General features: G+C 42.5%; 2 protein-coding genes across 5 annotated transcripts in view; one reads left to right on the top strand and one right to left on the bottom strand.

Moving 5' to 3' along the window:
- Positions 1-15799, top strand: part of LOC109894670 (arf-GAP with GTPase, ANK repeat and PH domain-containing protein 1) — a 54847-nt gene extending 39048 nt beyond the window's left edge. For 2 of the 4 annotated variants that reach the window (XM_031823470.1, XM_031823463.1), the window contains exons 3-18: positions 353-440; positions 742-827; positions 1039-1180; positions 1816-1950; positions 2157-2278; positions 2527-2691; positions 2949-3035; positions 3239-3343; positions 4719-4884; positions 5236-5355; positions 5551-5688; positions 6798-6949; positions 7634-7724; positions 9149-9371; positions 9685-10036; positions 12150-15799. In XM_031823470.1, coding sequence (XP_031679330.1) covers positions 353-440; positions 742-827; positions 1039-1180; positions 1816-1950; positions 2157-2278; positions 2527-2691; positions 2949-3035; positions 3239-3343; positions 4719-4884; positions 5236-5355; positions 5551-5688; positions 6798-6949; positions 7634-7724; positions 9149-9371; positions 9685-10036; positions 12150-12386 — 2409 coding nt within the window. In that variant the 3' untranslated portion in view covers positions 12387-15799. Of the gene's footprint in view, positions 1-352; positions 441-741; positions 828-1038; positions 1181-1815; positions 1951-2156; positions 2279-2526; positions 2692-2948; positions 3036-3238; positions 3344-4718; positions 4885-5235; positions 5356-5550; positions 5689-6085; positions 6146-6797; positions 6950-7633; positions 7725-9148; positions 9372-9684; positions 10037-12149 lie in introns of all 4 variants that reach the window. The other 2 variants (XM_020488313.2, XM_031823462.1) reach the window with 2 other exon arrangements.
- A 1072-nt stretch (positions 15800-16871) lies between these two features.
- LOC109894690 (G-protein coupled receptor 182) lies at positions 16872-20903 on the bottom strand. The gene is made up of 2 exons (XM_020488356.2): positions 20178-20903; positions 16872-19136 (listed from the first exon to the last, which is right to left on the bottom strand). Exon 2 carries the CDS (start codon positions 19131-19133, stop codon positions 18036-18038), a length of 1098 nt encoding a protein of 365 aa, XP_020343945.1. The 5' UTR covers positions 19134-19136; positions 20178-20903; the 3' UTR covers positions 16872-18035.
- Between the last annotated feature and the right edge of the window lie 4147 nt (positions 20904-25050).

Below are 25050 nucleotides of genomic sequence, written 5' to 3'. Positions count from 1 at the left end.
TACTTTATAAACTGGGTAGTTTGAGCCCTGAATGCTGATTGGGTATGACAAAACATTTATTTTTACTGCTCTAATTACGTTAGTAACCAGTTTTATAATAGCAATAAGGCATCTCGGGGGTTTCTGATATATGGCCAATATACCACAGCTAAGGGCTGTACCCAGTCACTCCACATTGTGCATAAGAACAGCCCTTAGCCCTGGTATATTGGCCATATACCACACCCCCTCATGCCTTTTTGCTTAAGTATGCTATGATGACGTTAATAGTAGTAGTTGTAGAAGAGTAGGGCAAACATGTCACTCTAATAGAAAGAGTGGGGTAAACGTGTGTGTGTGTGTGTGTACCCAGGGGGTGTTGGGAGGTCTCCGCAGTGGAAAGTCAGCCTTGGTCCACAGACACATGACCGGGAGCTACCTCCCCCTGGAGAACCCAGATGGTGAGTTTGACATCATCTCCACACAGACAAACTGTGCTGTGTACTTAAAGGGGCAATCGGCAGTTCAAACAACAGCAAATCGTACACCCTGCCAGTGTTTTGGCAAAAAGCTGAGGGATGGGTGTGGAAAATGTATCCACTCTCAAATTCATAGTTGGATCTATGGATTCCTGTATAGACAATACTACTAACACAAAGGGCTTCTTGTAATGATCTTGGCCTCTCTCTCTCGCACTCTCTCACTCTCGCTCACTCACGCTTTCTCTCTCTCGCTCTCTCTCTTGTTCTCTCTGTCTCTCAGAGGGCAGGTATAAGAAGGAGGTGCTGGTTGATGGTAACAGTCACATGTTGCTGATCAGGGAGGAGACAGGACCCCCAGATGCACAGGTAGGTGGAGGCTTTACTGACTACAGACTGATGAGTAGTGAGTCTCCTTTAAAACACAGAGTTGACAGGTGTTCACTCTGACACAGTGAAATTAACCTATACGTTCTCCTTGTACTCGCTCTATTTCACTCCTTCTCTCCTTCTCTCCAATTTGTCTACCTCCTTTTCCCTCTCCCACATTCCCCCTGCCGTCTCACCCCCTCCCCTCCAGATGGCTAACTGGGTGGACGGAGTCATCCTGGTCTTCAGTCTGGAGAATGAGGCCAGTTTCCAGGAAGTTTACAGGAACTACAGTGAGCTGGGCTCTCACCGCAACATTGCTGAGATCCCCTTCATAGTCGTGGGCACCCAAGGTAAGACCCTACGCAACCCATGTTATTCTAAAGATAACATCATGTGGACTCTATATGGGTTTATGAAGGTTTCCAATTAGATGTAGTGTTGGTGTAGTTTCCCAATGGGGTGTAGTGTTGATGTAACTTGGAATGTAGTGTTTACACATTTTTTTTAAATGGACCCCCTTTTTCTCCCCAATTTCGTGGTATCCAATTGTCCCATCGCTGCAACTCCCGTACGGACTCTGGAGTAGCAAAGGTCGAGAGCCATGCGTCCTCCGAAACACGACCCAGCCAAGCCGCACTGTTTCTTGACACAATGCCCGCTTAACCCGGAAGCCAGCCGCACCAATGTGTCGGAGGAAACACTGTACACCTGGCGACTGTGTCAGCGTGCATTGTGCCCGGCCCGTCACAGGAGTTGCTAGTGCATGATGGGACAAGAACATCCCTGCCGGCCAAACCCTCCCCTAACCCGGACAACGCTGGGCCAATTGTGCACCGTCCCATGGGTCTCCCGGTCGCGGCCGGCAGCGACAGAGCCTGGATTCAAACCAGGATCTCTAGTGACACAGCGATGCAGTGCCTTAGACTACCTCGCCACTCGGAAGGCTCTTGGAATGTAGTGTTGATGTAGTTCCTCCTTCCTCCAGATAAAATCACCAGCACCAACCCTCGGGTGATAGAGGACGCCAGGGCCAGACAGCTGTGTTCAGACGTGAGGCGCTGTACCTACTACGAGACTTGTGCTACCTACGGCCTCAACGTCAACCGCGTCTTCACCGAGGGTGAGGACATGCGCGCATGCACACATACACACACACACTGCTCCTTTTCAGTTCTTTCAGTACAATGTTGCTGCTTAACTTGGAATTTGGCTGAATCAACCAATTAAATGAATTTCATATTCATCTATAGGAGGATCTAGAAAGATGACGGTCTGACGAGTAGTGTTTGTATTTGTCCTGTCTCTATCTCTCTCTCTCTACCACAGCTGCCCACAAGATCATGGCAGTGAAGAAGCAGGCAGCTCTATTGGCCTCATGTAAATCCCTGCCCAACTCTCCCAGTCACTCTGGAGGCTCTACGCCAGTGTCAGGAGTCTTTCCTGGGCAGGTACAGCAACAACTTTGGCCTCTAGTCCTCCATACTGGAGATGAGGTACTGTCCCAAATCAATAGGATGTTAATAATGTTGGACTGGTAGTGTTCAGATCAGGGCCTAATCAGATATATAGATTTTGTTTCCATATTTATTTCAGATCTTCAGACATCATTCTTTGCTCTCTGTAATCTCACTCTCTCTTTTCAAATTTGACTGTCACTCTCTCTCTCTCTCTCTCTCTCTCTCTCTGTCTCTCTCAGGCCAGTAATGGTGGTCAGAGCAGTGACTACTCGTCTTCTCTGCCCTCCACCCCAGTGATCAGTCATAAGGAGATTGGTGGGGCAGCAGGCGGGGAGAGGCTGGGCAGCGCCACCCCAGGGTCTGTCCGCAGCGCCTCCCGGCGACGCACCGGCTCCCGCTTCACGGTAACATATACACACGCAAGCCCCCCCCACACACACACAGACACACACACTTTCACATTTACTGACTTTAGTTTCCTCATCGACCAATCCATACCCCTCTCAGGGGCCCTGTGCTTTCTTTGAAATGTACTCTTCTTAGCTCTGTTCGTGGATTATAGTCCCTCTCCTTAGCCTCTCTGTCTGTATATTTCTCTCAATCTCTCGCACTCTGTTTTCTCCTGTTAATTGTTGTCGTTTGTCCTGTGCCCTGTTTGCAGGGCCGTAGGGGCAGTGACTCGGAGAGGAGGAGTACAGACAGTAAGACAGGAGACCTGGGCAGTGGACGCTCCATCCCCATTAAACAGGTGGGTGACAGTACATCCTGTAGGAGCTGTGTAGAGGGGAACTCACCCTGTCTTTTGGAGCTCACCACAAACAATGAACTAACATCATGGAGCTAGGAGAGAGACTTACCTTTGAGAATTTCTAGGCTCTTTTGGCATAAGAGTGACGAACGATAACAAAGAACAGATAAAGAATGTTATCCTTGTCTCCTCTCCTCCACCAGAGTGTCCTGCTGAAGCGCAGTGGCAGCTCCCTCAACAAGGAATGGAAGAAGAAATATGTCACGCTGTCTAACAACGGCATGCTCTCCTATCACTCAAACGTCAATGTGAGTCAATGCACCGACACACAGTGCTACACTATAGTCTAGCTGTTTGTATGGACACATCCCTAATAACCTCCCATATACTGTAGCTGATTAGAGACACACACTTATGATAGAGCTTCCTTAGATTGAGAAAAGGAGTTTGTCTTTTTGACCACATGACCTGACAGGGAAAACTCTGGGCTCTATGACAGGGACTTTGGAATATGGTTGGATAATGAATCCCAGAGTTAGCTAAAGAGTATGGTTTGTGGGTCATTCCACGAAATGAGTGCCATTGATATTTTAAGTACAAACATTTCATTTTAAAAGCCTTTTATATTAAATGAATTGCCATAAAAAAAAATTATATGAATAAAGACAGCATTTTGACATGTTCCTCTGTGCACCCTCTTTGACTTCTAGGAAGATGTTAACCCACTTAATCCCAAAATTTCACCAAGTTCTCACCATCATTGTGAATCCCTAGTTGTTATGTTGCTTTCAGTCATTTCTGGTGATGTATTATTTATTTAATGTGATTTAGTGACTCATTCTAAGGTTAAAAAAAAAACTAAATTTCCCTCATTTTAAGGTCAACCCTGTTACGTGAACTAAACTCTTGTTTTAATATGGTCAAACTATTCCTTTTTCATAATGTTTTTCAAAAGAAACATTTGACAACTTCTAGTCAAACCCTAGTGTAAAAGCAGGTGAGCTGGTTCTACTATTTTTGGCAATTGTCTGGTGGTTTTGGAGGATAACGGAGTTGGTCGAGCATAACACATCAACCCTGTTACCCATAGATAGACAGGCTAGAATAACACATCAACCCTGTTACCCATAGATAGGCTAGAATAACACGTCAACCCTGTTACCCATAGATAGGCTAGAATAACACATCAACCCTGTTACCCATAGATAGGCTAGAATAACACATCAACCCTGTTACCCATAGATAGGCTAGAATAACACGTCAACCCTGTTACCCATAGATAGACAGGCTAGAAATGTTTTAACAATATATTTTGGGGGGGAAGCTTGCATTCAATTGCCCCTCCATGTTGCACACAACAAGCTTGTCACAAAGGGATTGATTCATGGCTGATTTAAGATGAAATCGTCAACCGTGTTATGGTCAACCCTGTTACTTTACTTGCACTTATTATTTTTTTAAATTTAATTTATATTAAGTTGAACATGTGCTTTTTTTGACAGAATGTAAAAACTATGTGAAACAAAATGTTTTTTTTCCCCCACTGCTCAAAAGGCAGCCAATTGGTGTAACGACCCTTGTATAACCTGCTGAACACTGTATTGAATCCCAGAACGGATTGAACCATGCTACAATACCACTATATATTTTCTGTAATGTTGACCTTTCCCCATGACCTGGCAGGACTACATGCAGAATGCCCATGGGAAGGAAATGGACATGCTGCGGGTGACTGTGAAGGTGCCAGGGAAACGCCCGCCTCGTGCTGGTGCCGTCCCTTCCTGTGGCCCTCCGCCTGGCCTCAACGGCCTGGTCAAAGACGTACAGGTGCCTGAGGGGGCCAGTGCAGGTAAAAGGGGCCCCAAAAGGACAGCCACTCTCTCTTTATCACTCTCTCTCCCCTTTCATTATCCTTCTCTCTGAATCTAATCTAGAGCATATTCTCTCTATCCATCTTGATGTCTCACTGTTTTGCCATCATTATCCCTGTAACTTACTCTTCTTTCATCCATCTCTTACTCTTCTTTCATCCATCTCTCACCAGATTTGGGATGTAGAAAAACATTGCACTTATGTAATAGAACATAAATAAGCACTTGACAACTTTTTGAGTGATCTACATTCTTTGCTTTGATCACTGAATTGTCATGAGTGTCTTTATGTAATATTTATTTTAAATGTATTTCTCTCTCCCCCATAGTCCCTGGTAGTGGAAGTAACCTCCTGCCGGTAGAGGAGGGGGCGGGAGGAGGGTTGTCAGAGGGGTTCAGAGGGGTGCAGCTCTGTCCCTCTACTGTCTCCTACAGGGCCCAAAGTGTGGGTACGTACACCCCCCTCATCCTCTGGACTTTGTTTATTTATTTTGTCACTTTTGAATTTGCTTGCTCCTCTAGTGTACTCTTATGAGTTATTGTGGATATGATTCTCCGCTAGATTCACACACCCCGTGAGTTTTTTTTGTACTGTTATACCATATGACACAAACTTATTTCCTGTGCTTGTGTGCCTGTGGCAGACACTGCCATCGAGGGTGTGTCCAACCCCTCCTCCTCTAAAGACACAGGTCCCGCCTCCCCGATGGTTGACAGGAAGAAGCATCGCAAGAAGAAGAGCATGAACCTGAAAGGAGACACAGCAATTGGCCAAGCAGATGGTAAGCTTCCAACAGTAGTGTATTCAGGGTTTAGTGAGGTTAAACATTCAGAACATTGCAGATAGAACTGCATGAGATTCAATAGAATGTGTTTTACACATGACATTTATCTGAACATTGCATCCTCTGTTTCAAATCTTTGTTGAGGAATTTTAGACTTTGTGTAGACTTCGTTTGTGGATAAACTTGAAACTAAATTTGAAAGTGAACCGCGAATGGGTCAATACTGAACAGACGTCTAAAGAAAAACATTTCTCTCATCTGTTATTGCCCTGCTGCTTGAAAATGTCGACTTATTTTCTCCAAAATATCTGCCGTTTTTCCCGTGCTCCTTCATTCTCTCTCTCTCCCCTCTGCTTTCCTGGGACGTCTGATCTGCTAATCTCATACCCTGTAGCAAAGCGCAAAATGTGGAAACTAAAAAGCTTTGGTAGCTTAAGAAACATAAACAAGACAGGTAATGAGGGTGTGTTTCTGTCTGTCTGTCAGCCCTGCTTTTCATCCTGTCTGCATGTCTCTGTCCTTCCGTCTGTCCATCTGTCTTGTATGTCTGTCCTGCTGCCTGCTTTTCTGTTTGTCGATTTCTCTGTCACTGTGTCTGCATTTAAGATGCAGTAGCACCATATTGAGTTCTCTTTTGAGCAGTGTTCATTTTGGCAGCTATTTTAGATTTAGTTTGTCTTAGTTTCAGTCTTAAAATAGCTTTTAATCTTAGTCACATTTGAGTAATTTCATCGTTAGTTTTAGTTATTATCAGTCGCCTAAAAAAAAATAGGCTGTTGATCAGTATTTTTCATCATATTTTTATTTTTTATTTTACCTTTTATTTTACTAGGCAAGTCAGTTAAGAACAAATCCTTATTTTCAATGACGGCCTAGGAACAGTGGGTTAACTGCCTGTTCAGGGGCAGAACGACAGATTTGTACCTTGTCAGCTCGGGGATTTGAACTTGCAACCTTCGGGTTACTAGTCCAACGCTCTAACCACTAGGCTACCCTGACCTCAGGCCTAATTGGACCAGGTCATGTAGTCAACTCAGGGTCCTATTTATCATGTTTTGCCTGTCTCTAATACAAGCCTATATATATTGTCTGTGTTCTGTTATCAGACGAGGATAACTTTGACTTCCTTATCGTGTCAAGCACGGGCCAGACGTGGCACTTTGAGGCCCAGAGTGTGGAGGAAAGGGACGCCTGGGTGACTGCCATCGAGAGCCAGATCCTGGCCAGCCTGCAGCTGTGTGAGAGCAGCAAGAACAAGGCAAGGATGCAGACGTACACACACAATTCAAATCCCATTGTATTGGTCACATGCACATGGTTAGCAGACGTTATTGCAAGTGTAGTGAAAAGCTTGTGCTTCTAGTTCCAACAGTGCAGCAATATCTAACACGTAATCTAACAATTCCACAACAACTACCTAATACACACATCTAAGTAAAGGAATGGAATAAGAATATATACATATAAATAGATGGATGAGCAATGACTGAGCGGCATTGGCAAGATGCAATAGATGGTATAAAAGACAGTATATACATATGAGATGAGTAATGCAAGATATGTAAACATTATTAAAGTGGCATTATTAAGTGACTTGTGATCCACTTATTAAAGTGGCAAATGATTAAGTCAATATGTAGGCAGCAGCCTCTCTGCTAGTGATGGCTGTTTAACAGTCTGATGGCCTTGAGATAGAAGCTGTTTTTCAGTCTCTCGGTCCCAGCTTTGATGCACATGTACTGGCCTCGCCTTCTGGATGGTAGCGGGGTGAACAGGCATTGGCTCGGATGGTTGTTGTCCGCTCGTACACAGAGACACACAGGCACACACATGCACTCACACACGCATTACAAGAAAATATCATCTGCATCTGGCGAAGTGTTTGTCTAGGAAACCAGCTATTACTAAGGAGAAACTAATTGTGTGTTTGTGTGTTCTTCAGGCTCGTAAGAACAGCCAGAGTGAAGCTGTGGCGCTGCAGGCTATCCGTAACGCCAAGGGCAACAGCCTCTGTGTGGACTGTGAAGCACCTAGTTAGTCAACTCATTCATTACTGTTGGTTGTATCTCACTTTTCTGCTCTCTTTCTGTTTATTCAATTTCTCTTTCCTTTCGTGCTCTACTGCTTTCTCTGCTTTCTCTTCCATCTTACTGTCCAGCTAGCGCATAACGTTCTGAGGACCATGTGTTTCTTAGAGCTTGGTGAGAGGGTGGTTGGCCAATGGTTATTTTGCATACAATCTGCCCACAGTTTTCTGGGAATTGGTGCAGGATAGTTGCTTGGCTTTGGAAAATTCTCAGCACATTTAAGAAACTTGACAAAAAAATGTTTCTTGGTATTTCATTAATATAACAGAATTCCTAAAAGTTCAAACATGATTACATTTACCTTTGATAATGTTCTTATCAAACTTTCTCCAACTGGTTTGACATTGGGAATGTTTTCAAATTGTTTCTCAATATTCTCTGAACTATGTTCTTCTGTGGGAATTTCAGTACTAAAGCATAACGTTTCCTCATGGTTCAATTTAAAGTCATGTTCTCAAATTGTTCCAAGAACATTAACCATAAAATACAAACTTTTGTAACGTTCAGACAACCTTCTTAGAATATGATTTAAAAACATATATATTCAGTTCTGAGAATGTTAAGATAACGTTCTATAACGCATTATTAATGCCTAAAGAAATTAATTTCCATGTGTCCTATCTACGCTTGGAGTTTAAAAAAGTTAACCCCAAATAAGCTATTAGTGTTGTTAAGTCTTATTGAAACATTCAGTGAAGTTATTGAAAAACATCCAAATAACCTAGAATTTCAATTCTCAGGGTGTTAATAAAACCTCCCAGGAAAACTTAAGGAACTATAGTTCAACATTATCAGAACATCCCTGCAACCTGAAAATAATTATTCCCAGAAAAGGCTAAATGTTCACTTCTGTTCTCAGAACGTTTCAAATTCTTTCAGTTTTACTGGTCAGGAAACGAATGGCTTTGTTCCCACAACCAATGTGAAACCAAAAACGTACGTTCCCACAACTTCCATAGAATCAAATGTGTAGCCGGGTGATCTCATTGAGCTTGGTTTTTCAGTCGGGGGGAAACGTTCTCCATCAGGGTTGGGGTCAATACCATTTAAATTCCAGTCATTTCCATTCCAGTTCTCTTCAATGGGAACAATTGAAATTTTAAAGAGTTTGGTTCACTTTTTGAGGTGATGAAAATTGAAATTGACCCCAACACTGTTCTCCATATCCTTCCACTCTTTCTCCAGTGTAAATCCTACTCATGTAGATGAAACCCAGAATAGAAATGCATTGTAATACCATTAATCTAATCCCATCTCTGTATTTCCTCTCAGTTTATCATATGCTTGCAGTTTCAGGCCGGACTAAGACTGTACACATTTTAGTCTACTATTTAGTGTGATCCCAGAACCTGCTGTCTCCCCTCTCTCAGACCCAACGTGGGCCAGTCTGAACCTGGGCGCTCTTATCTGCATTGAGTGTTCAGGGATCCACAGGAACCTGGGCACCCACCTGTCCCGTGTCCGCTCTCTGGACCTGGACGACCTGCCCAGAGAACTCACCCTGGTGCTGGGTGCCATTGGCAACCACCTGGCCAACAGCATCTGGGAGGGACGCACACTGGGCCGCCGGAAACCAACACCCAATGCCACCCGGTAGGAGGACTAAGGATACTGGAGGACATGGGATAGACACTGGGAAACAGGGGATAGGACGCTTAATAACACGCTTAATAACATGTGAATAAGTGGCAAGTTTGCTGGACTGCAGTTGCGGTATGAGTTATTGTTGTTATTGTAGAAGAGTTGCATTGATAGAAGTGTTAGAGCTAATAGTAGTAGAAATAGTAGTGTGTGTGTGTAGATTCTGACTACATACACATGCCTGTTCACACACTCTGTTCCCTTGGTAACTGTGTGTGTGTGTGTGTGTGTGTGTGTCTCTGTAACTGTGTCTGACTGATCCCAGAGAGGAGCGGGAATCGTGGATCCGGGCCAAGTATGAGCAGAGGCTGTTTGTTGCTCCGCTGGTCCCGCCTTCCCCCTCCATGTCCCCCAGCCAGGGGTCAGAGGTCAACACGCTGTCGGCCTGTCTGCTGGTGGCCGTGATGGAGAGGGACCTCCCCCGCCTGCTCCTCCTCCTGGCCCACAGCACCAAGGACGACATTAACGCCCCACTCCGCCCAGGGGGTCACCTCTCTCCTCAGCCCCCTGCTGCATTCCCCAGCTCTCCCATGGGGGGATCCCCCCTGCCGCCCCACTCAGCGCTGCATGCCGCCTGCCAGCTCGCCGACGTGGTCATGACCCAGTTGCTGGTCTGGGTGAGAGAACGTCCCTCCTTTAGTCTCTTCATCCTTCTTTTCCATTTTTTTTGTTTTTCATCCACTCATGATACTACAGCCAAAGAATGGCAGAAATGTCAAATAAAATGTTGTTACATGCTTTGTAAATAACAGATATAGACTAACAGTGAAATGCTTTCAAGCCCTTCCCAACAAAGCAGACTAAAAAAATGAAGAAATACAATAGAGGAATCATAAAAAGATAATTACACAGTGAGTAATGATAACTCAGCTATATACACGGGGTACCAGTACCGAGTCGATGTGTAGGGGTACGAGGTAGTTGAGGTATATATGTACATATAGGTAGGGATAAGGCAACAGGATAGATAATAAACAGTAACAGCAGCGTATGTGATGAGTCAAAAGAGTTGGTGCAGAAAGGGTCAATGTAGTTAGTTAAATAATTAACCAATAGCTACCCAGACTGACTACAGTACTTAGCAGTCTTATTGCTTGGGGGTAGAAGCTGTTCAGGGTCCTGTTGGTTGCAGACTTGATGCATCTGTATCGCTTGCTGTGCGGCAGCAGAGAGAACAGTCTATGACTTGGGTATATTAGTGTGACACTTTCCGAATGCACTGTATAGCTATTTTTTGTAAAGTATTCAGACCCCTTCCCCTTTTCCACATTTTGTTACGTGTGCCTTTGCCTTATTCTAAAATTGATACAATAATATTCTGCCCTCATCAATCTACACACACTACCCCATAATGACAATCTACACACACTACCCCATAATGACAATCTACACACACTACCCCATAATGACAATCTACACACACTACTCCATAATGACAATCTACACACAACCCCATAATGACAATATACACACACTACTCCATAATGACAATCTACACACACTACCCCATAATGACAATCTACACACACTACTCCATAATGACAATCTAAACACACTACTCCATAATGACAATCTACACACACTACTCCATAATGACAATCTACACACACTACCCCATAATGACAATCTACACACACTATCCTATAATGACAATCTACACACACTACCCTATAATGACAATCTACACACACTACCCCATAATGACAATCTACACACACTACCCCATAATGACAATCTACACACACTACCCCATAATGACAATCTACACACACTACTCCATAATGACAATCTACACACACACTACTCCATAATGACAATATACACACACTACTCCATAATGACAATCTACACACACTACTCCATAATGACAATCTACACACACTACTCCTTAATGACAATCTACACACACTACTCCATAATGACAAGGGAAAACAGGTTGTTAGAAAGGTTAGTAAATGTATTAAAAATAAAACAAATACCTTATTTACAAAAGTATTCAGACCCTTTGCTATGAGACTTGAAATTGAGCTCAGGTGCATCCGGTTTCCATTTATCATCCTTGAGATGTTTTTACAACTTGATTGGAGTCCACCTGTGGTAAATTCAATTGATTGGATATGTGTATGTCAGAGCAAAAACCAAGCCTGGAGTTCGAAGTAATTGTCCGTAGAGCTGGAACAGGATTGTGTCGAGGCACAGATCTTGGGAAGGGTACTAAAAGATGTCTGCAGCATTGAAGGTCCCTAAGAACACAGTAGCCTGGAAAAAGTTTGGAACCGCCAAGACTCTTCCTAGAGCTGGCCGCCTGGTCAAACTGAGCAATCGGGGGAGAAGGGTCCTTGAGTGCCCTAGCTAGAGCCCAGATTTGAACGTGATCGAACATCTCGAGAGACCGGAAAATAGCTGTGCAGCGACGCTTCCCATCCAACCTGACAGTTTGAGAGGATCTGCAGAGAAGAATGGGGGAAACTCCCAAAATACAATGTGCCTAGCTTGTAGCGTCATACCAAATATTTAGAAATATTTGCAAACATTTCTAAAAACCTGTTTTTGCTTTGTCATTGTCATCAATTTTAGAACAAGGCTGTAATGTAACAAAATGTGGAAAAAGTCAAGGGGTCTAAATACTTTCCGAATGCACTGTACATGTCTTATCCACTACAAATTTCAGCTGAATCTTATTGCCCGCTCTCATTCTCCCTCCTCCCCCCTCTCGCTCCCTGGTTGCAGTATGGCAGTGATGTGAGGTGTCGGAACGCCCAGGGGCAGACGGCCCTCACGTTGGCGCGTTACGCAGGAAGTCAGGAGTGTGCCGACATCCTCCTGCAGTACGGCTGCCCCAACGAGCCGCCCCCCTCGGTTGCCACAACGCCCAGCCTCTCAGTCGCCACGACACCCAGCCTTTCGCGCAAGAGCAGCGCCACCAGCCTGAGCCGCAGCAGCAGCTCCAGAAGAGCAGTGTCTTAATGTGACAGGGGTTAGAGCACATGTGTGAAAGTGTAAGTGTGTATGTATGTGTAAAAGTGTGAGTACATGCAATATGTGTGTGTGTGTGTGAGAGACAGAGGTTGTGTGGGTGGTGCATGTGTGTTTGTGACCATATGCATGCCAGGGTAGCTCTAGTTGAAGGGGGAGGCTGTGTCATCAGTGTCCTCTAAAAGGAACCCATAAAGTCACACCAGGACGTAGTCCCAGACCAGAAGGACTGAATGAACAAGCAGCCAACACCATCACCACCCTTAGTGGTGCACTGGTCAGCTGTTTATTCACCTACACCAGCCCGCAATTGCTAAATAACCCATCCGCAACTGCCCGACTATATGTGATAAAGTGAAAATCTGAGGCCTGACCCTAACCCGCAAATATATAAAATGTTAAAAGCTGTAAAAACTACCAACAAACATTTTGGTTTGGCTTGGATGCATATTTTATGTGACTGAAATAGGCTACTATCAGCTTTTCTGATGCTGATAAAGATAGGAACTTTACAGACTGTCCCTAACCACACATTCATTCTCTCAAGATGCTGAAATAAATTATATTTCTCCATTCCAGTCAAAATGTACATTTGGTGTTAGGCGGTAATAGACCTATATTCAGTGTGCATATTTCAGGATACTATTCCATTTAAAGGTCCAGTGCAGCATTTGTATCTGTATTTCAAATCATTTCTGGATAACAAGGAAGTACTTTCGTGTGAATGTTTTCAATTAAAATGGTCAAAAAGAAAAAAAATTGACTTCTTAGCAAAGAGCAATTTTTCAATAAGAATTTAGCTAAGACTGTCTGGGAGTGGTTTGAATGGGGAGGTGAAAACAGAAAATGTGCTCTTATTGGCAGAGAGGTTTGGAACTATCTTGTCTATTAACTAATTTACCACATGATGATGTCACCATGGAAGGCCAAAACTCCCTCCCACCAAATCAGGCTGAAACTTCAGGCTGTCTTTTCAGACAGAGCTTACACTAAAAGGGCAGTATCATAATTTTCTAAATTGTACAGTATTATTCCAACCTCATAGTGTGGAAATATATATATAACAAATCATGTTTTTTGAATGTACTGGGCCTTTAACCCATCTGAACAGTAGCTTATAGTTCCCTTGATGTACCATTTTGAAGTCCTCCTCTTGTGACTGTCAAATTTGTATAGCGCCTCACAATCACACACAATAGTTGGCACTGCTATCATCTTCTTTTACCACTTCACCAAATCTTTCCCAAACATCAGGCTACTGTTCTGGCGCTTCTATTTATATTCAACTCTCCATTTTGCAGCTTGTCTCTTATTTAATTAAACTCCAACATTGTCCTTTTTCCTCAGTGGATCGACGTGAACTTTTTCTGCATAAGTTCGTAAAAGCAATTGACGATTGCTGTGTATTCAGAGAGTGTACAGTTAGGCCCTAAAGTTTAGGCTTAGGCTACACTCTAGCACCAGATAAAAAATAATAAAAATAAATGTAGCCTATAGATATGAATTGCACAAGAATTATACATTTATGGATTTTTTTTAATGCATAGTTTATTCAACCCGCCTGCCCGCCATTTAGCCACACACTATTTAATTGCCCTAAACTGCATGGACTGCAGGTTATGAGTCAACCCACACAGTAAAGCCAGGAGGTAGAACTCCCTCTAACTTGGCTCTGTGCATGCATGTTTGAAAGAGAGGGTCTGGTCAGTGGGGTACCTTGTCCCCACTATGGCGCTGATAATATATACTCTTCCAGGCTCACCTCACCACTGCTCTGTTGGACCTTTTTACCTGCCAAAAGGTGTGCTACTGCTTCACCAGTACCCCGTACCCTGAGCCTCACTAACACGTACTGACTGACAGACAGGGATAATGCAATGCCAAGCTCTGGGGCCAAATTGATGGCCTGGCCTGTATACTGACTTGGGTTCATGCCCAATCACATCTCTCAGACCACAGGGTTGGGAGAAGAAAACAAACCAGAGGTACAGAACTGCAATAATTGAATTACCAGTGTGAGACAATGGATGTGTCCTTCTCGCCCTTCTGTACTTCTGGATGCTTGAAGTATCATGATAAGACTATAGTGTGAAGACGGGAAGATGGTTTCTGCTCTCAACAGTGGAGAATGTCAGTTTAAAATTCATTATGAACATTTCTCCTGTGCTTTGATGGTTATGGTTGACGTGGAGCAGCTTAACTTAAAATGCAGCTACATCTATAAAGATGCTTCAATATGATAATAAAAGGAGTATGATGGGGCTCATTGAATCCTCTGGATGACATTGTACTTATACAGAAACTTAACAGTGGAGTCAAGACAAACAGCAATGGCCAGTGCTGGAACTATAATGACCACTGTTAAAGTATCACTGTACCACAGTCAGACAAAACGGTCAGTTACTGAACAATGCTCAGCTGAGATCAAATTCAAAAGAAATACTGTCCAACAGATATAGGATTTGTATTTTAAGAATTTAAGGTCAAAATAATAATTGTATAGAAAGACATATGAAATTGACATCTTTACTATACTTGTCATAGTTATCAATATTGAGAAGTACTTCATGGACAAGAATGTTAATGTGGGATCTGAAGTTTGTATGGTAGGTTATTGTTTAATACACACAAGGGTTACTCTTAGCTGTTCAGAGATACAAAACAGATTTGGTGATTATTTTATTTGGCAGTCCGCTATCTAGCTCCCTGACGTCACTTTGAGATCCGAGATGGAGACTTGTAATGTGTGTGAATAATGCGTGTTTTGGAAATGAGAGACCCACCCACCCACTAGGGCAGTTTCTATATGTCCTATTTTAGCTGAACAGTGTTACTGCCAGACACCATTGTATTGTGAAACAAATTAAATGCCTTCCAGTTTGATTGAATGTATTGCAAATATTGGGAATGTTTTGTGTGCACTGACACACCCACAAAAGGAAAAGGGGTTCAAAACCAAAACTCAAGACGTCATTCTCGATTATTATTCCAACTGTACAAAGTGATTATTAGTAAGGGAAATGAATTGCCTTGTATTGAGAATGAAAAGTTTGCTAGTGGCCACAACAGAGACCATTATCATAACACCACAAGGACCATGTTGCTTTTATATTGGGACTTATCAATCTACTGCAGTATGATCATACCTCTTTTTTTTTAATGACTGAAAATGAACATTTGTCTGTAAATTGTGTATGCTTCTTTTGCAGTGTTTTTCTACTCCTGTATATGATTCATGGCTCATTCAAGTTAGCTGTCAATACAATTGCTGTCAAACCTGTGGTTTTATTTATATATTTGGGAGTGTTTCATATTTTAAATGTGCAACTTTTATCTGCTTAAAACAAATAAGGAAAGGAAAAACAGTATACAACAAAGCAACAATAAAAATGTTGTATTCTGGGTATTTTGTCATTTGAATGAATTGACATGAAGGGATATAAAGCTGAGGAATGGATCTGTCTCTCTACATGTTTAGTTTTTTTCCTATGCAAGGTGTGTGTGTGTGTGTGTGTGTGTGTGTGTGTGTGTGTGTGTGTGTGTGTGTGTGTGTGTGTGTGTGGTGGAGGGGGTGAATCAACAAGTGAACCTGAAACACTCATTTCCAGTGTCGGCCATGGGGAGGCAGATATGTATATTGTAGAGATCATTTAAGAGTTCTGTAGAGTTCTGTAGTGTCAGCTCAGGCCAAGCCACAGAAACCTGCTAATTAATCCTGGTTTGCGTCCCAAATGACCCTTTTCCCAATGTAGTGCACTACTTTTGACAGGGCCTATAGAGTATCACAGTGTTTGTCATAATACCCATAAAACATACCGGTCAAACAAGGAAATGGTTCCAATTGATTTTCCACCATTCATTTTTCCCATAGGAGATTTTAGAAACACTTAAAATAAGGGATGTGTTTCATGTAGGCTTACCCTGGCGTGACGTTTTGATAACCGTGTAAATCTTTCCAGGAACAAGGTGCCTTGTCAATATAATCAACTGTATTTTTGCCCCCCCCAAAAAATCTTAATGCTAATTTGCTGATAATGTGGCGATCAAAGAACTACAAATGCCATGATGATATGGACGAGACTGCCTAATCAAGGCAAAGGTAAGAATCTCTGGATTAACAATCTGTAAATGAAATGTAATGACAAATATTGGTTACATTTCTTTAAATGGACAATTCTGTGATCTGTATTGTGCAAGTTTTAAATTGACACAATACCTGTTAGCAAAGGTGTCAGAGATGGCTTGTAGGAATTTGTAGTCTTGTATAATGTCTATTTTGATGCTAAACCTGACCTGTACCAAAACGACAAGACAAGATTTACAAGATTATCAAAACGTCACGCCAAGGTAAGCCTACACAAAACTCATCTTTATTTTCTTGTGGTTGTGAGAAGAATGTGCATGACATTCATTTTGAGGTTAATAACTTGTTTGTTCATATGTGAAAACAAGAAGGCTGGGATTGAAAACCAACAATTTCACAGAAAAGAAGACAATTGGTATTTTATATATCCACATCATGAAGCTGGTTTATCACATATGTTCAGTAGCTTGTTCAACAGTGTTTTTGAACAGATTATAGCAGTAGGATAAGATATTACAACCAAAACATGTAAAGGGAAAAAAGGATCTATCAAAAAAGCATTGAGTGAAAGACTGTCAAAATAAGCTGTTATTAGTAATCTAACCAAATTTGACACATTTTGAATTAGTTACCACTTTCTTGATCTGTGCTTAAAACCATCTCTGAATTCCTCTCCATCAGTGTTTATGGACATAACATGGAAGATATTCCCTTCCTGGAAATGTCATGCCACTGGGGGGCCCTTCATTAAGGAAACGAGAAACCTAAAAGAAAAACAGGAAGTGTGGCAGAGGAAAAGGACGCAACCGCTAGCTAGGGTGGAAGGTAGCCTAGCGGTTAGAGCGTTGGGACAGCAACAAAGGTTGCTTGTTTAAATACCAGAGCCGACGTGCCCTTGAGCAAGGCACCATTTGTTCCTTTTTTTAAGGGGGTAGGTCAGCTTTAGGATTGCAGATAGATTGTGGCTTCCATCAATGTAATTATCTGCATTTCCAATACTCCATATTTTTGGGGGAATACATCAAATAGATGCATTTAAACAAATTATATATATATATATTCCTTTAGTTTATTCCAATTAGGGGAGGTAGGGGAAAATAATGGAAAACAACATTTAGACTTCTACATCCAGCGTATACATACTGTACTATATACATTCTACAATAGTTATATTTAGTTTGTTTTGTAGTCCCATCCTTCAGCTCCACTCAACCACTCACATAAGCAAGGAACTTAACCCTAATTTGCTCCAGGGGCGTCGTACTACTATGGCTGACCCTGTAAAACAACACAAATCACTGTGGTCCTTTGTAGCTCTGTTGGTAGAGTATGGCACTTGTAATGCAAGGGTATTGGGTTCGATTCCTGGGACCACCCATATGTAAAATTCATGCGTGTATGACTGAATAAAAGTGTCTGCTAAATGAAATATAATATTATTATATATTACTGCACATATCTGGTGTATGTGACAATAAAACATCTACTATTGCGGGAGAATGTCCCTTTGCCATGCTTGATGAGTTTTTGTTCCCCCTCTACAATGGTCCCTCTCTTTAAGACTCCACATCCGATTGGCTGGTGCTGGCGTTACTCAACTCCTTTGCCTTCTCATTGGCCGCTGCCCTTCCATTACCCACACGGTTGTCATGATTCTCGTCCCTTCCCCTGGCGACAGCGTCTCTGGGCAGGTGGCGAGCCAGGTCGGCGATGAGGTTTCCGCGGAAACTTCTGCTGAGGAAGTTGTAGAGGATGGGGTTGGCCACACAGTGGAACAGGGACAGAGCCTTGACCACGACATAGGAGAAGTAGATCTTCTCCACCGTCTGGCAACTCAGCACCCTTGGGTTCAGCTCATCCACCACCAGCAGCATTAAGACAATGTGTAAGGGCAGCCAGCACAGCACAAACACCAGAGAATAGAGATGAACCAGCCACAGCTCCTTCCCCCGCCCCGCCCCCTCGGGTCTGGCCCGCACCGCCCGCAGGGTCAGCAGGTTAAAGGTCACAATGATGGCTGCCGGGCCCAGGAACTGGAAGATAAGGTAGAGGAAGGTGTGGGCGGTGTTCCAGTCTATAAAGTTGTGCTCTGGGTAGCTGTAGCAGCCTGGCTCGTCCCACTCCAGCAGTGTCACATGGGCGTTCTCCAGCAGGCCCAGAACCACGGACAGGACCCAGAGGAACCCACAGAGAAGGCATCTGAGCCTGGCCTGCTTGGGGCCCCAGGGTCGGGGCCCGGTGCGCACCACGGCCAGGTAGCGCTCCACCGTCATGTAGGCCAGGAAGAAGGAGCTGCTGTAGAAGTTGATGTCATAGACGAGGTTGGTGAAGCGGCACAGAAGGTATCCCCACACCCACACGTACTCCATCATCGCCTCCAGCATAAAGAAGGGCACCATCACTGTCATCAGTAAGTCCGACACGCCCACGTTGAGTATGCAGAAGAGCACGCCGTTGCGGCTGCTGCGCCGGTGCCAGTTGACCCACACCACCAGGGCATTGAGCGTAAGGCTAGCCATGAAGAACAGCAGGTAGAGCAGGAAGAGCGCCACGCGCCTCGAGGTGTTGTCCAGGTCCACATGGCACTCATGGATGAACCAGGCAGAGTCTGTGTAGTTGTTGTCGTTTGAGGCAGAGGTGGGGTGTTCATCCATGACCTGTAGGTGGACAACGGTAGTGTATCCAGATGAAAAAAACTGAAATAAATACAGTGTCATAAGGATTTCTATGACAAACATCAGGGGTGACCACAACTACATTACCTTTTGTGTGTGTTTGTAGCCAAGTTCAAAACCCCACTGAGGACGTCATTACAAAAGGATGTTTGTGTAAGATTGCATCTCGGGACTCATCCCAAATTACATTCCCTTCCAAATACCCATTATCTATCCTGATTACTTAGTCACTTTTACCCCTACCTACATGTACATATTACCTCAACTACCTCGAACCCCTGCACATTGACTCTGTACCATTCCTATATCTCATCCCGGAACTTTGGGTATGAGGCAGTTACAGAATGGACTGAATGCATCTGTTCTCCAGGGCGAGGATCAGAGGAAGTGTTTAAGAATATTAAAGGATCACTAGAGGTCTTGACTGTTACACATATCAAACAATCCTATGAAGAACATTAGATCCAGATTAAGTCAGACCAGAGACTTGACTGATACAATGCTGCAAATCTGTGGTACTTCTAATCTATAGATATTGCTGTGGATATCATATCTAAACATACGTTTAAAAGCTAAGTAACAATGGCTGGGTAATTACCAGACCATATGGAAAGAGTCTATATGAGAAATAAGTCATAAAAAGCTCTCTCTTACTACTACTGAATGAAGCCGGAAAGCTAAGAGTAAGTCCCAAATGGCACCCTATTCACTACTTTTGTCCATAGCCTGGGCTCTAATCAAAAGTAATGCAATATCTTTTATATTTTTCCTTTATTTAACTAGGCAAGTCAGTTAAGAGCAAATTCTTATTTTCAATGACGGCCTAGGAACAGTGGATAAACTGCCTTGGTCAGGGGCAGAAGGGATTTTTACCTTGTCAGGTCAGGGATTCGATCTTGCAACCTTTCAGTTACTAGTCTAACGCTCTAAACACTAGGCTACCTGCCACCGGGGAATAGGGTGCCCTTTAGGAAGCAGCCTGAGAGATGAAAGTAAGAGGGGACTTCACATCAGGAGGCTTACCTTGAGCAGTGATGAGAGGACAAGATCAAGAGCGAGAGAGCAGAGCTGTGCACCTGTAGGATCCACTGCAGCTGAGCGAGATCAAAGTCCTGGCTGCACTGGCTATGTGTGTTCCTCAATGACCACTGTACTGGTAGAGACATGAGCCTCACAGTTAAAATCCTTCCACACACCCACCTCCCCAGCCCTGACTCAACATCACACAGCTAGAGGACAGGATATCCTCGCTGGAGCGAGAGGAGAGGGGGTTTGGGGGACATTCTGGCAAAAGGATGAGCAGACCAACATAGAGGGGGAGATAAAAACGTGACAGATGAAAGAAGCCTCCAAAAAGAAAAGAAAAAGACAAGAATTGCACATAACTGAGCCACCCTGAGTTCATTATTATGATGTCACTAAAGGGGCTAAAATGATATCATTATTAAGACTTGAGACTACCAGGAGTTGTGAGCAAGAGCCAAAATCTATCATAGAAAGGTGAGGGTCAGAGGTCACTGAAGGTCAATGTCACCTTAATCAGGGAGGTCAGAGAACCAAAACAGATCCAACACACTTTTCAACAGTTGCAAGATTAGGCATGGAACATATGGAGTCCAAGGTTTATTTTTCAGCCCAGGATTAACAGTCCCTATCTGAGATTGAGTGAGCCCTGAATAATTTCTAATGATCATGTCAACTCATAATAAACCATCCATAAAAAACAATTATACAGTGCGCCCCAAAAGCATTGGGACAGTGACACAGCAGACAGTCAGCTTTCATTTGAGGGTATGTTCATCCATATCGGGTGAAGCATTTAGAAATTACAGCACTTTCTGTACATCTCCCCCATTTTAGGGGACCAAAAGTATTGGGTAATTAATGGCAAATAATGTAGTGTCATTTTTATTGTAAATAAGAATATCATGTTTCTAAACAGCTCCACAATAATGTGGATGCTAACATGATTACGGATAGTCCTGAATGAATCTTGAATAATACGTGAGAAAGTTAAAGATGCACAAATATCATACCCGCCCCAAATGCTAACCTCCCCTGTTATTGTAATGGTGAGAGGTTAGCATGCCTTGGTGGTTTGATATTTGTGCATCTTTGCATCTAACTGTTTGTGCATCTAACTCAGTCATCATTAGTCACAATTCATTCAGGACTATACGTAATCATGGTAGCATCCACATTAATGTAGAAGTGTTTAGAAACATGATATTCTTATTTACAATAAAAGTGATAAAAGTATGACAATACTTTACCATTAATTTCTATTGGGCACAAAATAATCTGAAACACAACCAAAACAAACATCCAACAAGTTTGTAAAATCACAAGCTTGATATAATCATTGCCTGCTAGGAATATGGGACCGAATACTAAACTTCTGATTACTTTAATACACAAGTGAATTTGTCCCAATACTTTTAGTCCCCTAAAATGGGGGGGACTATGTACAAAAAGTGCTGTAATTTCTAAAATGGTTCCCCCGATATGGATGAAAATACCCTCATTAAAGCTGACAGTCTGCACTTCAACCTCATAGTCATTGTATAATTTCAAATCCAAAGTGCTGGAGTACAGAGCCAAAACAAAATGTGTCACTGTCCCAATACTTTAGGAGCTCACTGTATATATATATATAAACATTAATGATTTGGCCCTTAAGCATTGTGTCATTAAATAAGTCCTCGGTCACATAAATCATTTACACTTAAACTCATCCATGCAACTACTACGATTGTTTGTCAATCACAATCTACAACGTTGTACTGTTCATCTGTCATCACTTAATACATGCCTGCTTGCTGCTACACTGTGTTTGTCAATAAAGATGGCAAGTAAGGTAGCAGGGACATTGAGCAGCCAGGTCACGATCAGCTTATCAAGACACTGGCGAGTGGTGATGTGTGTGCTTCAGTGCCGTTTGAGTTTCTAACTTTCTCACTATCTATTACCAGTGTGTGCATCTGTCTGGCTATGTTTCATAGGGAATTGTTACAAGACAGGTCGGGACACACACACACACAAGATACTCATGAATAGGTTTTGGAATGTTGACAATTTGAGATATATCTCAATTCTGACAAGTTGCTCTGATCGTCACAATTCAAATTTTGCCCCAAAGAGTGGCAGACTCGAGTGATTGACGCTATCACACACATCAAGTGGCCATTCCATAAAGGGCTTATTTTATTATCATTTTAACATAGGCGACGTATAGTCTTATATAACCAAGTCTGAGGCACTGCGTAATGGGCAGGTCTGTCTCACTGTCTGGAGGATCTGACTGCTATGATTGAATAGAGCACAATCAGCACAGCTGCTTCTCTTGTGTTAGTTGGCACTGTGCCAGTGGGCATGATCCTAATCCATACCCAACCCTTCAGCAAGTCATGACAAACTCACAAAGCTCAGCTTTGGACGAGACGGACTTTGTAGTCAATTCTTACACTGGAATTTATGTTTCTGACTCTTATCGATGCCACAAAATCAGAAGTTGGTTCTAAGGGGAGGTTGACCTTTAACAGTGCTTTCAGAAGAGAACTGTGCTGAGAGGGAAGAATCAGGGGTAGAGGAGATACTCAGCGTTTTCAAAAGACTTGCAGTCTTGTTTAGGGTGACACCGAGTTTTAGAAAATAATGGAAGAAGCATCTTGAAATTCTGCCACCTAAACATCTATAAAAATTTAATTGTGTCAGTTTTACAGAGTGCATTCTGTAGTTTCAAAACAGCATTTTATTTTCAGTTTAAACTGACAGCAACCGTAAAGAGTATACACATTTTTTTTCAAGCACAAGTTTCTGCTGCAACTTGATTTTTTACATTACAATAAAGCTTGCACAATGATAGACACCAGTGCTTGTTTCTTGTAAAGTATACTGAGTTTATCATGTATATTTATAATTGCCATTCTCTGTTTAACTGATTGAACAAGCTTTATTTTATATTGGTTTTTGTGGTGTGGTTTTCATATAAGCCCTTTTGGGTTTCCAACCTCACCTGCACACCATTTTAACCAGTTTATCTGTACGGTTTTGTCTTTCACTTGTTTTCTTTGGTGCAAATAAATTAAAACAGTGCTTGTTAGAAAGTAACAAAGTTAGTTCTCATCCCATATCTCTCTCAGGTCAAACAGATGTTTATCTTGGATTTGTTTCGATCTCTTTCTTAGAAAAGAGCGCCTCACCTTTTCAAACCCCTGTGTACCTCTCGGTGTTTACTCAGCAATTCCCTTTGTTCCCCGTACCAACTTATTTTGTTGATCTTCCTTATTGCAACAGGAAAACGTGTCAGCAGATTTATGATATACAAGGTGAGGACAATAAAAGCTGTGACCTCTGACCCTAGTCCTGCTGTTCTGAGGAGAATGTTAAAGGAACTACCCCCTCTAAAAGGATGTTACACTGAAGGACTAAAAACCATGAAGGCGTTTGTTTTTGTGTGCTTTGACAGACATCACACAATGTACATGTAATGGAAAGTGTTTGAGACAGATGACCTTAGTTCAAGCCCAGTCGAGAGGCAAGTTGAGCGAAAAAGCAAATCTGCTAAGGAAGCACAGGGACGCTGGTTACATGCACACACAAATACACAATGAAATCATTCTAGGAAGCTTGAGAGGGGAGGGGTATCTGGGGAAAGGACATGGTGAGTCAGTTTGACTCTGTCCAAGCAAGCTTTTATGGCTCAATGTGTGTATTCTATCCATTTAGTGGTGCCTCCCCATTCAACACTATGCGTGGGTGGTTAATGCTTTGGGTAGGAAATGTCTGTCCATCCTTATTATCCCTGTAGTAAATCAGACTGTTACACTGTTAATCAGATTGCACTGTGATTGCCTGCCATGTGGGATTTGGTGGTTTACTGGAAGGTATTAACATGGTAATGACATCCCTAGACGTTCAAGACCATTATTTTCCTCCAAACAAAATATTGTCCAGTGTTACCTAGTGTTTATTTTTCAGTATAATATTTCTATTGTTGACTCCAGAGTTAAATCAACTTTGTAAATATGAAATTAACACTCAGTGGTGTAAAATAACCCCAGTGTTGGTGTTAATAACCAGTGTTGAGTGTGAGAGTGTCAGTTTTACTCTGTGGAGAGTATAACGTTCCCATCAAAACCACGTCCACCATTATCAGCATGCTCTACTGCAGGTGGAAATGTTAAGGATTGTTCTTATATTTGTGTTTTTGAATGCACATTGATTGATTGATTAATCTTACACTACAAATATTTTTCTATTTTTCTAAACTAATCCAATCAGTTAGATTTAATGCAGGTGATTAAACATGAGAAGTCAGTATAAAATGAATTGTTTTGTATTCTTGACTTTAGAACGTTCCTGTGAATAAACATTTGACTGTGGTAGACTGGGCCTCCGTCTGTTTTCATTTCTATCAGTATCTTACAAATCCTGATATAGCAGACTGAGTAATTACAATTGAATTGGGTTATGTACCTGGAGAACATAATTCTCTTATCACAACCGCAGACCACGTGTTACCACCTAGGACCTCCACATCCGGCTTCTACACCTGCAGGATTGTCTGAAACCAGTCACTCGGGACAGCTGATGAAACTGAGTATTATTTCTTTCTCTAATAAAGCCCTTTTGTGGGTAAAAAAATATATAATTCTTATTGGCTGGGCCTGGCTCCCCAGTGGGTGAGCCTATGCCCTCCAGGCCCACCCATGGCTGCACCCCTGCCCAGTCATGTGAAAGATAGATTAGGACCGAATTAATTAATTTCAATTGATCGATTTCCTTACATGAACTGTAACTCAGTCAAATATTTGAAATTGTTGCATTTACATTTTTGTTCAGTATACATGACTTTGCAAGCCAGCATAATGTGGCTTGTAAGCCTGATGTGGCC

This window comes from Oncorhynchus kisutch, linkage group LG1 (genome assembly GCF_002021735.2).
Source record: "Oncorhynchus kisutch isolate 150728-3 linkage group LG1, Okis_V2, whole genome shotgun sequence".
NCBI classification, from domain to species: domain Eukaryota; kingdom Metazoa; phylum Chordata; class Actinopteri; order Salmoniformes; family Salmonidae; genus Oncorhynchus; species Oncorhynchus kisutch.
This window is presented reverse-complemented; position numbering and strand designations above follow the sequence as displayed.